The following is a 13,728-nucleotide window of genomic DNA, read 5'->3' on the forward strand; positions in this document are numbered from 1 at the left end:
CAGAGAATCTACATCTGTAGGTACACTGATATGGGGAATTTTATTATGTCCCTTGTACCACAGGAGCTCGGTTAAAAATACAACCAAACAGAAACCTATCAAAGTCTTGCAAGGGCCTTCATACACAGTCAAGAGACCAAAGAATACCAAGTGACCTAGAAAAAGAAATCAGCGCACACCACCTTGGCAGAAAATGACATCCTAGATACAGAGGAATTGGTAAGGATGTCCCCTGTGTCTACACACAAGATTGAGTAATTTGTTTAAATAACCAGCCAAAGAAACTTTTAGCTCCAGAAAATACTTGGCATTATCAGGACAACAATTTGTTTGAGAAGGCTGTGTTGGGATGTATGGCAGCTCATCCTGAAAGAAGCTGCATGCAGAGAGTCTACCTTCATGCATCCTTTCTCTTGACTAGCACTCTTCATATAGGGCTGCAACAGAGCTGAATAAATATTTGCTGACAGGACTATAAACCCTTACACACTAAAGATTGGCAGAGGACTAAGAAGAGAAGATCCTCAGAGATCTTTAAGCCTCTTAACTCCAATAATAGCTCTGAGGTTTTCTAGGCACTGAACTTCAGTTTTGAAGAAGCTGTAGATGCTGACTGAGCAAACCATTTAGAGACAGTAAAAATGCTATTTCAGTAAGTCTTTTCAGATTCCTACACTATAAATGAGCTCAGGTCGAAATCATTAGAATCACACAATCATAGAATCATAGAATCTCCTGAGTTAGAAGGGACCATCAAAGTCCAACTCTTACCCCTGCACAAGACATCTCCAGGAACCACATCATGTACCTGAGAGCCTTGTCCGAATACTTCTTGAACTCTGTCAGGCTTGGTGCTGTGACCACTTCCCTGGGGAGCCTGTTCAGTGCCCACCTACCGTCTGGTTGAAGAACTTTTTCCTAATACTCAAACTAAACCTCCCCTGACACAACTTCATGCCATTCCCACGGCTCCTATCACAGGTCATCAAAGAGAAGAGATCAGTATCTGTTCCAACGTTAGTGATTCCATGATTCTGTTTCTGTAATTTCTTCTGTACTTAACCGAAATGTTAAAATTAAGTCATACTGGGTATATTTTTGTATTTTTTTTTGTAGTTAGACTAAAGGATCCCTACTGTAAAGATACCCTCTGTTCAGATTCAGTTAGTGCTCAGGGCTGGAGTGGTAAGCTCTGTAAAGCACAGGAGTGTCTTTAGGTTGCCCCCTTCTGCCCCATCCTCTCTGCCCTCCCACTTCATTACCCTGCACATCATAGTGAAGATACTTGTTCTCACAGTTTCTTGTGTTTTTGAGACTCTGACTTCGGAAAACATACAATTACAAATGAAACTCTAATGCAATAAGACAGGGGAGTCAATCTAACAACTCCATACTGTTGGTGGCTGCCCTTATTCCTCACATCCATATGCCAGCTCTGAGGATCATCAGACATCTTTGTCAGCAGTTTTTTGGCTGTACTAACCTTTACCTCATAATGCAGCGAAGCCCTCCTAAAACGTCAGAAAATTGCAAGATTTAACACACAAGGAGATGCAAGGGTTGCAGGAACAAGGGAAGATGCTGTCAAGTGGAGTATGACTTCATTTGGTGGCTCATCATGCTGTCTAACCACGTATTGCTAGGACTGAGCTTCAGGCACATCGAGTTATAGCCTGTTCCCACACTGCGTTTGGACAGTAAAGTTATTCTGGATCTTGTGTTCTCAACTGGCTCATTTCCACACATGCTATGACAGCATCTTCTCAGTGAGCTTGATACCAACTGTATTTTGCCCTGTGCTGTAGTATGTACAACATATCTAGTTAAATTTAGGTAGAACATGGCTTGTGTTCACTGAACTCCATTCTAAATGGCTAGTGGCTCTGTGTCTTGTCCTGAGATACCCACTAAAGCAAACTGTCAGATCAAACACTGATTTCTTCAACAAGCATGGTAAAAGGAAGTTATCATAATCCTAGAGCTCATTTATAGGAAACAGTTTGTAGGGCTTGTGTAAAACTGTGCAAGCTTTCATCCATACGTGCTACCAGACAGGACAGCCTGCTTCATTGTCCACTCCATGTGCAAAGTGCATTAGAGCTGATTTTTTTATTCTCTCAAGTCCATTTCTCTGTTTAGAATGATGACTTTTGCCTCACTCAGCTAACTGGGGTACAGGAATTCCTTCCCTGAGAGTAAAGACCTGACAGAACCAAAGTTGCTCAAGGAATACAACCGGCTGTGGCAATCCTTATCTTCTCTGTGCAGACCTGTTTAATTGACTCTGAATGCTACAGTAAAAACTCAGCTGCCATATATAGTAGTATGTAGTACCCATTTTGTTAAGAGATGGTATACTGCCCAAGAACAGATTCAGGAAACAACACTCCTAATCCTATTTCTGTCAGTTTGTTTACCAGTTGATCCCGCCATCCTCCTAAGCCTGTAGTTTCACTTTCTGCAAACAGTCACAACTTCTGTAAAATATGAAGACTATTCTTAGAACTATAAACGGCTAAAAAAAATAAAATAAACAAAATATCCTACCAGTCAACTAGGCAACATATGCAAGTCCCATTATTGACTAAAAAATCTTCTACCTTCCTGTAATGACAAACTTCACCTTGTAACAACTACTTAAAAACAAACGAACAAAAAAAGCAATCACAAACACCCCAAAACCACCGAAAAAAAGCATGTTAATTTTTTCCCCTTCGTTTCTCTGATTTTTTTCTAATTATGTATCTTCAAGAAGACTAACACACTGTGGTACCAACCCAGACATCCAAGAGATAAAGTGAACAACACTAGGCTTTCCTTTACTGTATAAAGCCTCCTCCTCAGAATAAATAGCCAGGCAAATGTTCTCCAGACTGAGGAGCCTTTTCACACAGTATCAGCCAATACAGTGCCTGAGCGCACTGACAAATATGCTCAGGATAAAATACCCATATTTTTTAGCCAAAGTCTTATTAAAAAGCAGTAAGACAACTGACTGAGAAATGGTAGATTACTGGAGATGAAACTGTCCTCTGATGACAACAGACTAATCTGCTATGTAGCCAGGGCCAATAGGATATTTTACAAAAAAGAACATCATCTTTGCTCTGGAACTGCTGAAAAGCAGATATATCTCTTCCAGCACAAGTGGAACTTGCAAATTCAGAATGGCAGTGTTATTTTTCTACCAACTCCCTCAGAAAACCAACAGAAAGACTAAGGTAGCCACTATTAAAAGAAACCTCTAGAAGCAAGTCTAGAGGCATACATCCCTTCTTTCTGTTAATTCAAAGGTGGCTGCTCAGTATTGTTCTCTACCCTTTTCTAACCGCAAGAATGAACTTGGGAAGACAAGTGCAAAAAAAGATGACAGAAGACAGCTTCACCTGGTAAACAACATAGGGGACTGACATATTTTGTCATCATCTCAGATTGATATAAAAGGATGAAAAAAGGCAGCTACTAGAAAGAATGCAGCACCAAGACTGACTGAAAATTAGAAGCTAAGAGAAGTGGGGTAGTTCAGCCTGGAGAAGAGAAGGCTTATAGCAGGTGTCCAGTATCTAAAGGGACTTATAAGAAAGATGTGGAGAAACATTTTAGCAGGACCTGTTGCCATAGGACAGAGGGTAATGGCTTTAAACTAAAAGAGAAGAGATTTACACTGCATATAAGGATGACATTTTTTACAATAAAGGCAGTGAAACACTGGCACAGGTTCTCCAGACAGGTGGTTGATGCCTGGAAGTGTTCAAGGCAAGGTTGGATGGGGCTCTGAGCAACCTGATCTAGTTGAAGATGTCCCTGCTCATTGCAGGGGGGGTTGGAACTAGATGGCCTTTAAAGGTTCCTTCCAACCCAAACAACTCTACAACTCTACAATAATTACATATAGACAGACTGATTTAGTGCACTGGAACTGTACTGGGTCAGAACAAGGATATTCCTTGCCTAACATCCTATTTGACAACAGCAGGCATCCAGGAAAAAGCATAAGTGACAGGATGGTTGTAGGGACTCCTCCTCCTCCCATTCTGGATACTCCATAGTTCAGGCACTACTAGTGACAGTTTCTTTGGAATGAAGTAGTTCATGACAACTAAGGCCAGAGATCACCAGTGCGTGTATTCAGTTGCTTTTGAATTCATGATGATTAACATTCTCCATCTACCTTCTTCAAGTCTCTTACTATATTATAGCCCATATCTCCACCTTTCCCCACTTAAATCGTTTAACTCAATTTTTGCTTGTATAGAACTCAGTACTTATGTTTACCTGTCACCCTCTTGAATCATCTTTTCACTCTGCTTGGTCTCTCAGTCAATTTTTGTTTGTGTATTTTTTGGGTGGAGATGGGAGGAACATATTTGATTCTGATATGTGCTTACAAAATAGGTTTCCCCACTGGTACAGCGTTTGCTATTTTGTTTTCTGTTCATGAGAACAGGGAAGTCTTTACAGGGAAGTTTGCTGCCTGGGGCCCCTGGGGCCCGAATCTAGATGAGATGTCACCGGACAACTGAATAGCTTAGTATAGTTTTGGACTCTTATCCACTCCTACACTTTCACGTGAGTACCAAATATGTTGCAACAAAAAGTTTAAGGTCGATCAAAAGAGATTTCAGAGCCCTGGGAAGAATGTTTATCACTTCCATTTTTCTGTACTGAGCCAATATTTGGTACCATCAGTAACATAAATTTATTATTACTTTTTGGGCTGTGACTTTCAAAAAAAAAGAGAACTTCTTAATTTATGTGTCTACATCCCTCTCACACCTCTGCTGTAATGTTCTCTCTCCCTCAGGGGTTCAGTTGTCTGCATCCCAAGGATTCAAGGCTGAGCCCAAACACAGCAAAGCTATGTAACTTTGGGTCAGAATTCATAGAAAAGTGCTAAGTTCTGAGGCAGACTTGTGAGAAAAATATGTAGAAAGATAAGAAATGAGACAGGGTAGAATGTCTAAATTAGGGATCACTAGCTGCTTAAATAATGACAAAGTAATTCGTCAAACAGAAAGGTATAAGATCCTAAAATAAAAAGGTGAAGGTGGGAGGGTCACTACCAGTCGTCACTTTTTTCAAAGCTCGAGTCCTGCTGGAGATGAAAGCAAACAATTCAGCAACACCATGGATCTGACTGACATAGCTGTTGAAGCAGATTCTTCTCCTGACTGAAGCCTGTCTAGACAGCAAAGATTTTTGGGTTATTATATAACAGTGGTGAGCATATTTACTGTCAGCCCCATTGCCCATGAAGGCTTGGCTATAATCTGGGAGTCCTTGCCACTACTTACTTCCTTTGTACTTTTGCACTTAGCTGTGCAAAATACGTTGCTACAAGTCAGATGCTCAAGCAAGCTAACCTAAAGAAGGGAGGTAACAGATCAATGGAGAACAAAGTCAGGCTCCACAGTTTGTAATATGTCCTCTTCCCTGAAAGGTGAAGGCTGAAAACAAGATCATCAATCTGCAACCTTAGTGCAGTCAACTATAGTGACTTTTGGAGACTTCAGCTCACTAGATAGGAAAAATGTCCATTAATGGTGGTTGTAACCTAAAATAGAAATGACCATTTCCTAGAAAAAAATCCTTCATTTCCGACAGAAGTTAGGGATACAAGTTTGTTGGTTTGTAACTATGCTACTACTGATCAGCATGAGATAAAGAAGAGCTCTGCTGTCTCTTTAAGAAAATACAGAGAGAAACATCAGGCATTTTTTTCTGTTCTCAGCCAGGCAAACACTCCCAGTGTAAGTAACCACAAGGCAGAAATAATTTAGAAATTAGTCACGGAAGCATCTTTACTGATATGGAGACACTACAGTCTGTCCTCTGGCATTTCAAAGTTTCTGTGGACCTGCACACCTGCAGACAATACGTTTGAATCAGGAATAAACGCTGATTATATTTAAGAGATGCACAGTATGGGAAGTCCCAGTTCAAATTTCTCCGTGCCTGAGCCATGACTGCGATTTCATAAGTCAGTAAACTGAGACAGGCTTTACAGGCTCATTAACAGCTCTCCACAATAAGACTGACTGTGCCAAGATAACTTGAGAGTTCTGACTGCTGTTGTACTGTGCCCACTGTATTACAATGTTTCCACAGATTTAATGACTGCACATTTACGCTAAAATGACTTTATTTGCTTGCTAGAGAGAAGAGATAGACCCAATAGATAACAAGCAAATGGATAATGAACACAGAGCGAAGATCCTGGATGAAAAGGACTGCCCGAAACATTAGCTACAAAAAAAGACAAAAATTTGCTTCATGAATTAAGTAACTCAAGATGTAAGAGCTTGCTCCATGGATTATACAGAAACCAATCATCAACCATCAAAACAAATGCTGCTGACTTCATATGTTACTGGTGTTTGTAATAAACTGTCACGAACGCATCTTACATATCTGTGAGAATAGCATACATGCATGCAAATGGTGTTATTCCTGAAGAGCAACTATTTAATCTCAGTTAAACCTTTCTTTTTTTTAGCATTTGAAGTTATTACGTGAGAAAATACTTAGCAGGACATACATGAAAAGTCACTTCAAGCAGATAAGTATTCTCATTACTTCAATACTCTTCTGGTGCCACAGTTCGATAAGATACTGAAGAAGTTGAAAGTGTTCATTGATATGACTGGCCTGTTAAAGTAAAGCTAAACAAAGATTTGATGCAAAGCTGCAGAGCACCATAAATGTAGAAGGAGAGATAAAAGTCCAGCAGTTGAAGACCCTCAATCCAGTGGTGATGGCAACTCACACAGCAGATCTGGAAGTGGATACTCATCCTGATATCAGTCCCTAATATGAAGGACAAAGACACCCTTGGTGATCAAGAGATAACAGACATCAGGAGCAGAGCAGGAAGGGGCTGAGCTGTAGTCTCTCCCCCCAGCACTATCACACTTGAATTTCATCTATTATTGTATCATAAGCCTAACTTACACAGCAAAATTCCATAACCTTGGCTTAGGATGTGAGAAAGACGTACGGAAAAGTCTACAGAAAAATATGGATAGACCTCAGATGGTTCACACAGGATCTGCTGGTAGCTTATAGGTTTAAGAGGAGATAAACCCACCAACTAGGAGAAGTATAGAAAGCAACAGGGAAAAAACAAAACCCAACAACAAAAAACACGGCAGGGAGAGCACGTGTCATCAGCTGTTTGAGTTGTCACTATTGGAGTCAGTTAAAGGTGGCAACTCAGCAACCTCAGGCACTTATTTGCTTCAGGACAACACAGAGGCTGACCTCCTTCTCCATAACAATGCTAGTCCACTCAACAATGATCTTCTGGGTTTAAAAGGCATTGTTACAATTTGGGGGGTGGGAGGATTTTGGTTTGTTTTGTTTTTTTGTCACATGAAACGATCATGAAATGAAATGTAGGCATAGATAAAATAACATCTGGAAAATGAACACTCAGAAATCTGTAGGGTATTGGCATCTTCCATAAAAATGACATTCAATACTTACTGTGCACACATGAGGCCAGTTCTCAAGCTGATGGAGCACTTCTGTGCTAAGATCCTCCCAGAACATTTCCCGATAGATCTGTGGCATCTTTGACACCTTGACACCACTGCTGTACTTGCTCAGAAGCTCCTTAATGCGACTCTGAAGTTCATTGACATCAGCAGCAGAAGAGCCAGAGGAAACAGTATGTGTCTCTGCAGTGGATGTATTTAAGTTATCTGTTAAAAAAATACAGCCTTGAAGTACACACAGCCTTACCAACAGAGAGAAATACAGATGATTACCTCCTTACTTAAAAATTAAACACCTGAGCTTGCCACTGTAACATCAGCTCTAAAATGTGTCTCTCCTGTCCAGCACGGCTAGTTCAGTGACCTTCTATTAGAAAGAGCTATGGAAACCTCAGACATTTAGTAACTGACCTAAAGCTGCATTTTCAATCACCATAGTTATTTTCATAAGACGCTGCTAAATTTTACTTCTGAAGAAATTCTGGAAGAGGATGTAGAACCCTCAGCCCCACTGCAGCTGCACTAAGGTAGTATCCCAAGGGCGGCACAAGATAATTTCTTTATGAATACACACACAACAAAGACACAGCAAAACAACTAAGAATGTTCTTCTATATTCAGACAGGCGCACAACTCAGACCAATCATTTCCCTTTCATTCCAAGATATGTCCTGACGAAAAGTCTCCATCCAGCACACAGCCTTTCTGTGCTACTGCATCCAAGGAAGCCCTCCAACGAAGCAGCAAAAGAGATAACAACTGTCCACGTGCTCTGGACAGTTTCATACACTGTGTGTAGGAGTAAGACAGTCATTATTTCTGGGGGAGGTTCACATCACTAGCTTGCTTGCTCCCTCATCTCTGCTCCTCTCTTCCCTTTGAAGGAGTATGTTTGCTACCAGTCCTGAAGCTTCACAAATCAGCCTCACAGGTCTCAAAGAAAACAATCATCACTTGGCAAGCTCACCAACTGCAGAACTGTTGTGAATCAGGTAGGCAGGATGGTATTTTCTGGACAGATACATTAGTGTGCTGCTTACTTCTGAAACCCAGGATTTCACTCTTCTACCAGATCCCTAACCTGGCAGTGAATTTAAGTTTACTCCTCCTGTTTCCAAGCTACTCACACTAGCTTTGTGATTGGCTTTGACACTTACTACCCAATGTTTTTCATAGAAGACTGAGAGGCAGACAAGCAAACACACATTTCCTCAGCACAATGAAATGAGAGTGAGAAGGTTCACTCATAGGACTTGGTTTCTCACCCAAACCTATTTCATTCAAAACAAGTACTAAGATGGATTTTTCTTAAGATGACACCCAGTCTAATATGAGTAGTCAACAAAAATTTTCTTAATGGGCATACCATTTGATTCTGTGGAAGAGCTTCTGGACAGGTGAACTTGCAACTCTTTCTGAAACCGTGGTGGGACTGTCAGTCTCTTCTCAGACCTAAAATTGCAAAAAAAATTGCTTAAAATCATTCTCCTATCTCTAAATATTCCATTTGTTTATAAGACCTATACATAAAACAAATTCCACACACTTCTAGAAGGTTTTCTGCACAAGATCATTACTCACAATGTCCTTGTTTGGAAGACAACCTGATGAGCAGTAACAGTACAGATCAAGAAGTGGTTTCTAGTTTTTTTCTTATTTTCCTTATTATTGTGAGAAACAAAACACACAGTAAAGAGACATTAGCAAAAGAAAAGCACTTAGACCTAGTAACAGCTGACGGTCTTACACTCAATACATTTAGTCTCACTATTTGGTCATTTATCTGGATGGCATCTCAGTCTTGCTCTTGAACATGATTATGTTAATCTGCTTGGTAGCCATGTGCTTCCTGAGAGTATTTGGCTTCAGAAGTCAGAGAAACACACGGCACTTTTAAGGTCTTTTTCTGGATGCTGTTGCTACCTCATTTAACAGATTCCTCTCTGATGATATCTCCCACTGAAAGTACAAAAATATCATGCTTGCAGGACCTTCTGGGGTGCCTCAGAGAGCAGCAGCTTTTACTGGGAGCACAGACACCAAGATGAGCTCCTGACACTGAAGAGATCACAGCTGTGTGTAGCTCACTAAGACGTGGAAACAATCACCTGTGAAATAATTACATACACTGCAAGCAAAAGAGAAAAAAGTTTGAAGACTAGGACCAAGCACTTCCTAAAGTCACACATGCAAGGAAGAACTGTGGTGGAGAAGTCAGGGTGGCAACAAAACAGCTCTCCACCAAAACACAGCAGGTTGCTGTGAACCAGGCATCTCCAGACCAGAGCAGACCCTGCAAATGCACTTGTCAGGCTTTGCAGATGTCCTCTGCCCAGGGGCCAGTAAGAACACTGGCCTGAACTGTGGAGTTCAGGGACAACAATGAAGCAAAACAAAAACTTCACCAGCTGCAGAAACACCAGCTTCACCTGGACTCTCAGAAGGTAGGACAGCTGTTCAAGTATGATGTTGAGACTAGCAGCCATGGGGAGCCGAGACCAAGGAGCTCTATATGGCACCAAACTGACTTTTCACCAGAGCAGATCCATGAATCAGAAAAAGGCCTCCCATATTCACATATGTTCTAAGCAACATCTTAAAAAATTTAACACGAATTTGTCACCCTTGCTTTTTTGGTGTCCCCATGAGATGAAACCACTGCTCCCTCATCAGCTATGTGGTGTCATTTGTACCAAAAATAACACTTCTGTTCTGAATCATGTCTCACAGCATTAGCAGTGAAGACAGCTACTGCCCAGCACAGCAATTAATAAAACAGGAGTCATGCCCAGAAGTGCTAGACAGCAGCACATGTGTGAAACTCAAAAAGTGCAACAGCAAAGCCACCCACACAAAATCAAAACACACATTCACAACTTGCACTTGTTGGGTATCTGAAAAGACTCTTCCAACATTCCACCTGCATCACAGGAAAACACTTGACTTTCTGGGCACAGCTCAGATGCCCACACAAAGCAGCAGCAGTCTCTTAGAAGGTGTGCTGTGACTGGCTATGCAGACCCTACAAGAAATCCAGGATCTCACTTCTCTGTACGTATATGTACCAGTAAGGACAACTCCAAGCTGGATAGACACCCAAGCTAAAAGAAGTCCTCTTAATGGAAGTAGACTCAGAAGAGACTACTGCCATTGCTAGTCAGAAAGCAAAACAATTCCATGAACTAGCTACATAGAACTAATGGAGACTGTCCTGCTAGCCATCTCCCAACAGGAATCCATAGCTGTGTTCTAGTCCTCAGTGGCACACATCACTTGTATCACCGTAAGCCACACGTGAGGTGACATGAATGACATAAGTGCAGGCTAGGCCAGCAGGAACTGCAGCAAGGTTTCAGTGAGGAAAAGGGCAGATGTTCCCCTCTCAAGCCATGCCATCTGGAACACCTTGGAAAGGAACTTGGAACAGACTGATGATTCCCTTATGTATCTTGTGAAAGCTAATTGGATTTGGGATCCTCTCAGTATTAAGAAACTTCACGTGGTGTCTTCCTGTGCTTTCTGCTATGGTTCAACAAATTCCCGTGGAATGAGGTGGTGCTAACATCAGCTTTGAGCCCAGTCACCATCAGTTTCAAGCCCTGCAATTAGACAAGGATCCTGTGATGCGCTTCTTGCTCACACAGATCATGATGGCCTTATGTCCCCAGGAACAAGACGGAACACGGCCAGACAGCGGCAGGGCCAACACACTTCTCTCCAGCATGCAGGTGTGCACAACTGAGCTGCCTGCAAGGCCTCATGTTCCTCAGCTGCTAGAAACCTGCTCCCAGCAAGAGGGCCTCCTAGCCACACCAGAAGCCTGGCCCTTCACAAATGCCTGACCAGCCATGCAGCCCTGCCAAGTCACCCGCCTGTAGCTGTAGCTGAGCAGCCAGCTACATCTCACTCTCAGACATCACCATCTCACAGTGAAGGGAAGCCATGCCCTTCCCTTCCAACTGCCTAACCTTGGTAAGGCCTGTGCCATCCCAATCCGCTCTTTGGTCATCAGACAGTGCTATCTCAGCAGCAGGGCCAGGCAGCGGCCAGCAGTGAATGGTTTCTGCTGCTTCCAGTGAGGAGGTCAACAAGCATCTCAGCCTGTTCTCATCCATGCGGCTGCTTTCCACCCTCAAGGATCTCTGCAGTTAACCTTACCAGCAAGATCTCTCCCGGCTTCTGGGGATTTGCAGGTCCACAGTAACACAGTCATGACATGAACTTACTCAAGTCATTGATGCTATAAAGACAACCTCTCAGATCTGCAGCAGCATCTGCAAGAAGGCCTAGAAGGGTAGCAGGAAACAACCTGGCACAACTGCAGCTACCTTCAGCAACTACCTGTTGTCATGTGAGTGTGACAGAATGGGAAGGACAAATATCTCGTTCCCCTACCACCCAATCTACATAGTCACAGATGAAGCAGTCATGAAAATCTCTGAGAAAAATATCACTGAGTGCTACAGAGGTGGGACATAGACTTTGGCAGTCACAAAGGGAATTGCCATTTTCATCCTCATGGTGGGGCTTCATTAACATGATAACAGGCAAAGTCTGTCACTGGCAGGACATCCTGTCAAGGCAAGTAACACAAATCTACCACAGCAGGACCAATGTTCAACAGAAAAGGAGAAAACAAAGACCTTTCAGTGCAACCATAAGAGTACGGATTTGCTACAACTTGGGTAAATGGAGGGCCAGGGTGGGTAACAGAAAACAAAAAACGACAGATGGCCAATGGTTCACCCCAAACTGGGAAATCGGGCAGCCACAGTCTGTCATCTTCAGGACTTGTCTCAGTCAACTTGTGCCGTGAATGCTCAGCCGCTCTCACAGGCAAGTGCTGACACCACTGCTGGAACAGTGCCCTCGAGTCTGTGCCAGCTACCTGAGGCTGCTGTGAGCCCAGGACTTCTGAGGATGCTGCTCACAACTCCACCCATTTGCACACTGTTTTGAGCTCAGGACTTGCTGGCACAAAGAAGCCTTCCCTCCTGCAGCTCCCAAGCAACTGCAGTAGCTCAGGAGTTACAAAATGTCCACAGCAGCAAGGACACTGGCCATGGATCTTGCCAGTCCCGCTTCAAACTGGCCAAGTTGAAACAAATTTAATCCAGTCACATGGCCACTACACAACCTTGCATTCAAACAGAGTATGATCCTCTTCTTTCTGAACTCTCCCTTCAGTATGTGAAGCTAACAAGCTAACAGGACAGCATTTGAACCCTTTGCAACAGCACAAGATATATTCTCCTCCAAAACTACCTGGGCCAAAGCAGACTTCACTTTGTAGCTTCTCCTTCACAACTGGGCAGGAACAGACACCAGAAACAAAAGCAGAACACCTACGTGAAAGCAGCACATGGGAGCAGAGAGATGACCAAAATAACAACACAAGATGCAGCACACTCCATTAGAACACCCGGAATAGGACTGACATCTACTTAATTTTATTTCACACATTATGAATCTTCAAGTACCTGGCCTTCCAGTAACTAACTTGGAGAGAATTGTAAGTGCTGTTTTTGCTCTGCCTGTCTGGGACAAAGGACCTCTGCCTTTTAGGGAAGTGCCACTTAAAAAACTGCAACTCATATGCACACACGGAAAAGGGAAGGCCTGTGCACACCTGCTCTCACATTTCTGGATCACAGCAGGATGGCTTGGCCCTTCTCTTCTCTGCACAACAGACATCTGACACACACAGGACTCATGCAGGTGACTGGGACAGGACGTGCCTACTTTCTGTGGCTCTTCCAGAAACAGCAGGCACCACGGCAGGATTAAGCTGTCGCGCTGCTCCGGGCCACTTCATACTATGCCACCATGGAAGCAGCACACCACTGCCTTTTCCATTCAATGCAAGTCTGGCTTCTAACCCAGCCCGCTGACCTGCAGAGGATTACCACCACAATCACAGCTCCAGCGGACTGAGCACAGCCACAATGAGAGAACAGCAAACACTTTCTCCCCACCATCAGCTGATGGCCCACAGCAGCCGAAAACAACACAGAAAGAGAAATGATGGGGCAGCAGCTGCCTAAGCCACCTGGATTAGGGAGGCTCAAACCGGGCTGAAAACCACCATGGACTGCTAACCCAGCAAAACTGCAGCTCCAGCCCTCGGCTCACTTCACCCAAACACACTCAGGCGGCTCCTGGCTCCCAGCACACTGAGAAGGGCCACAAACACTCATGCTGCAACACAGAGCTCAGGCAAGAGGCAAACACC

The 13,728-nt window shown here is 43.1% G+C and overlaps 1 protein-coding gene across 1 annotated transcript in view; it reads right to left on the minus strand.

Moving 5' to 3' along the window:
* Positions 1–13,728, minus strand: part of TDRD7 (tudor domain containing 7) — a 44,324-nt gene that overhangs the window by 16,965 nt on the left and 13,631 nt on the right. Inside the window, 2 exon segments of the mRNA XM_017833750.1 lie at positions 7,486–7,703; positions 8,863–8,948. Of these exon segments, the coding sequence (XP_017689239.1) occupies positions 7,486–7,703; positions 8,863–8,948 (304 nt within the window).

Source organism: Lepidothrix coronata, unplaced genomic scaffold (genome assembly GCF_001604755.1).
Source record: "Lepidothrix coronata isolate B3197 unplaced genomic scaffold, Lepidothrix_coronata-1.0 Scaffold220, whole genome shotgun sequence".
Classification (NCBI taxonomy): domain Eukaryota; kingdom Metazoa; phylum Chordata; class Aves; order Passeriformes; family Pipridae; genus Lepidothrix; species Lepidothrix coronata.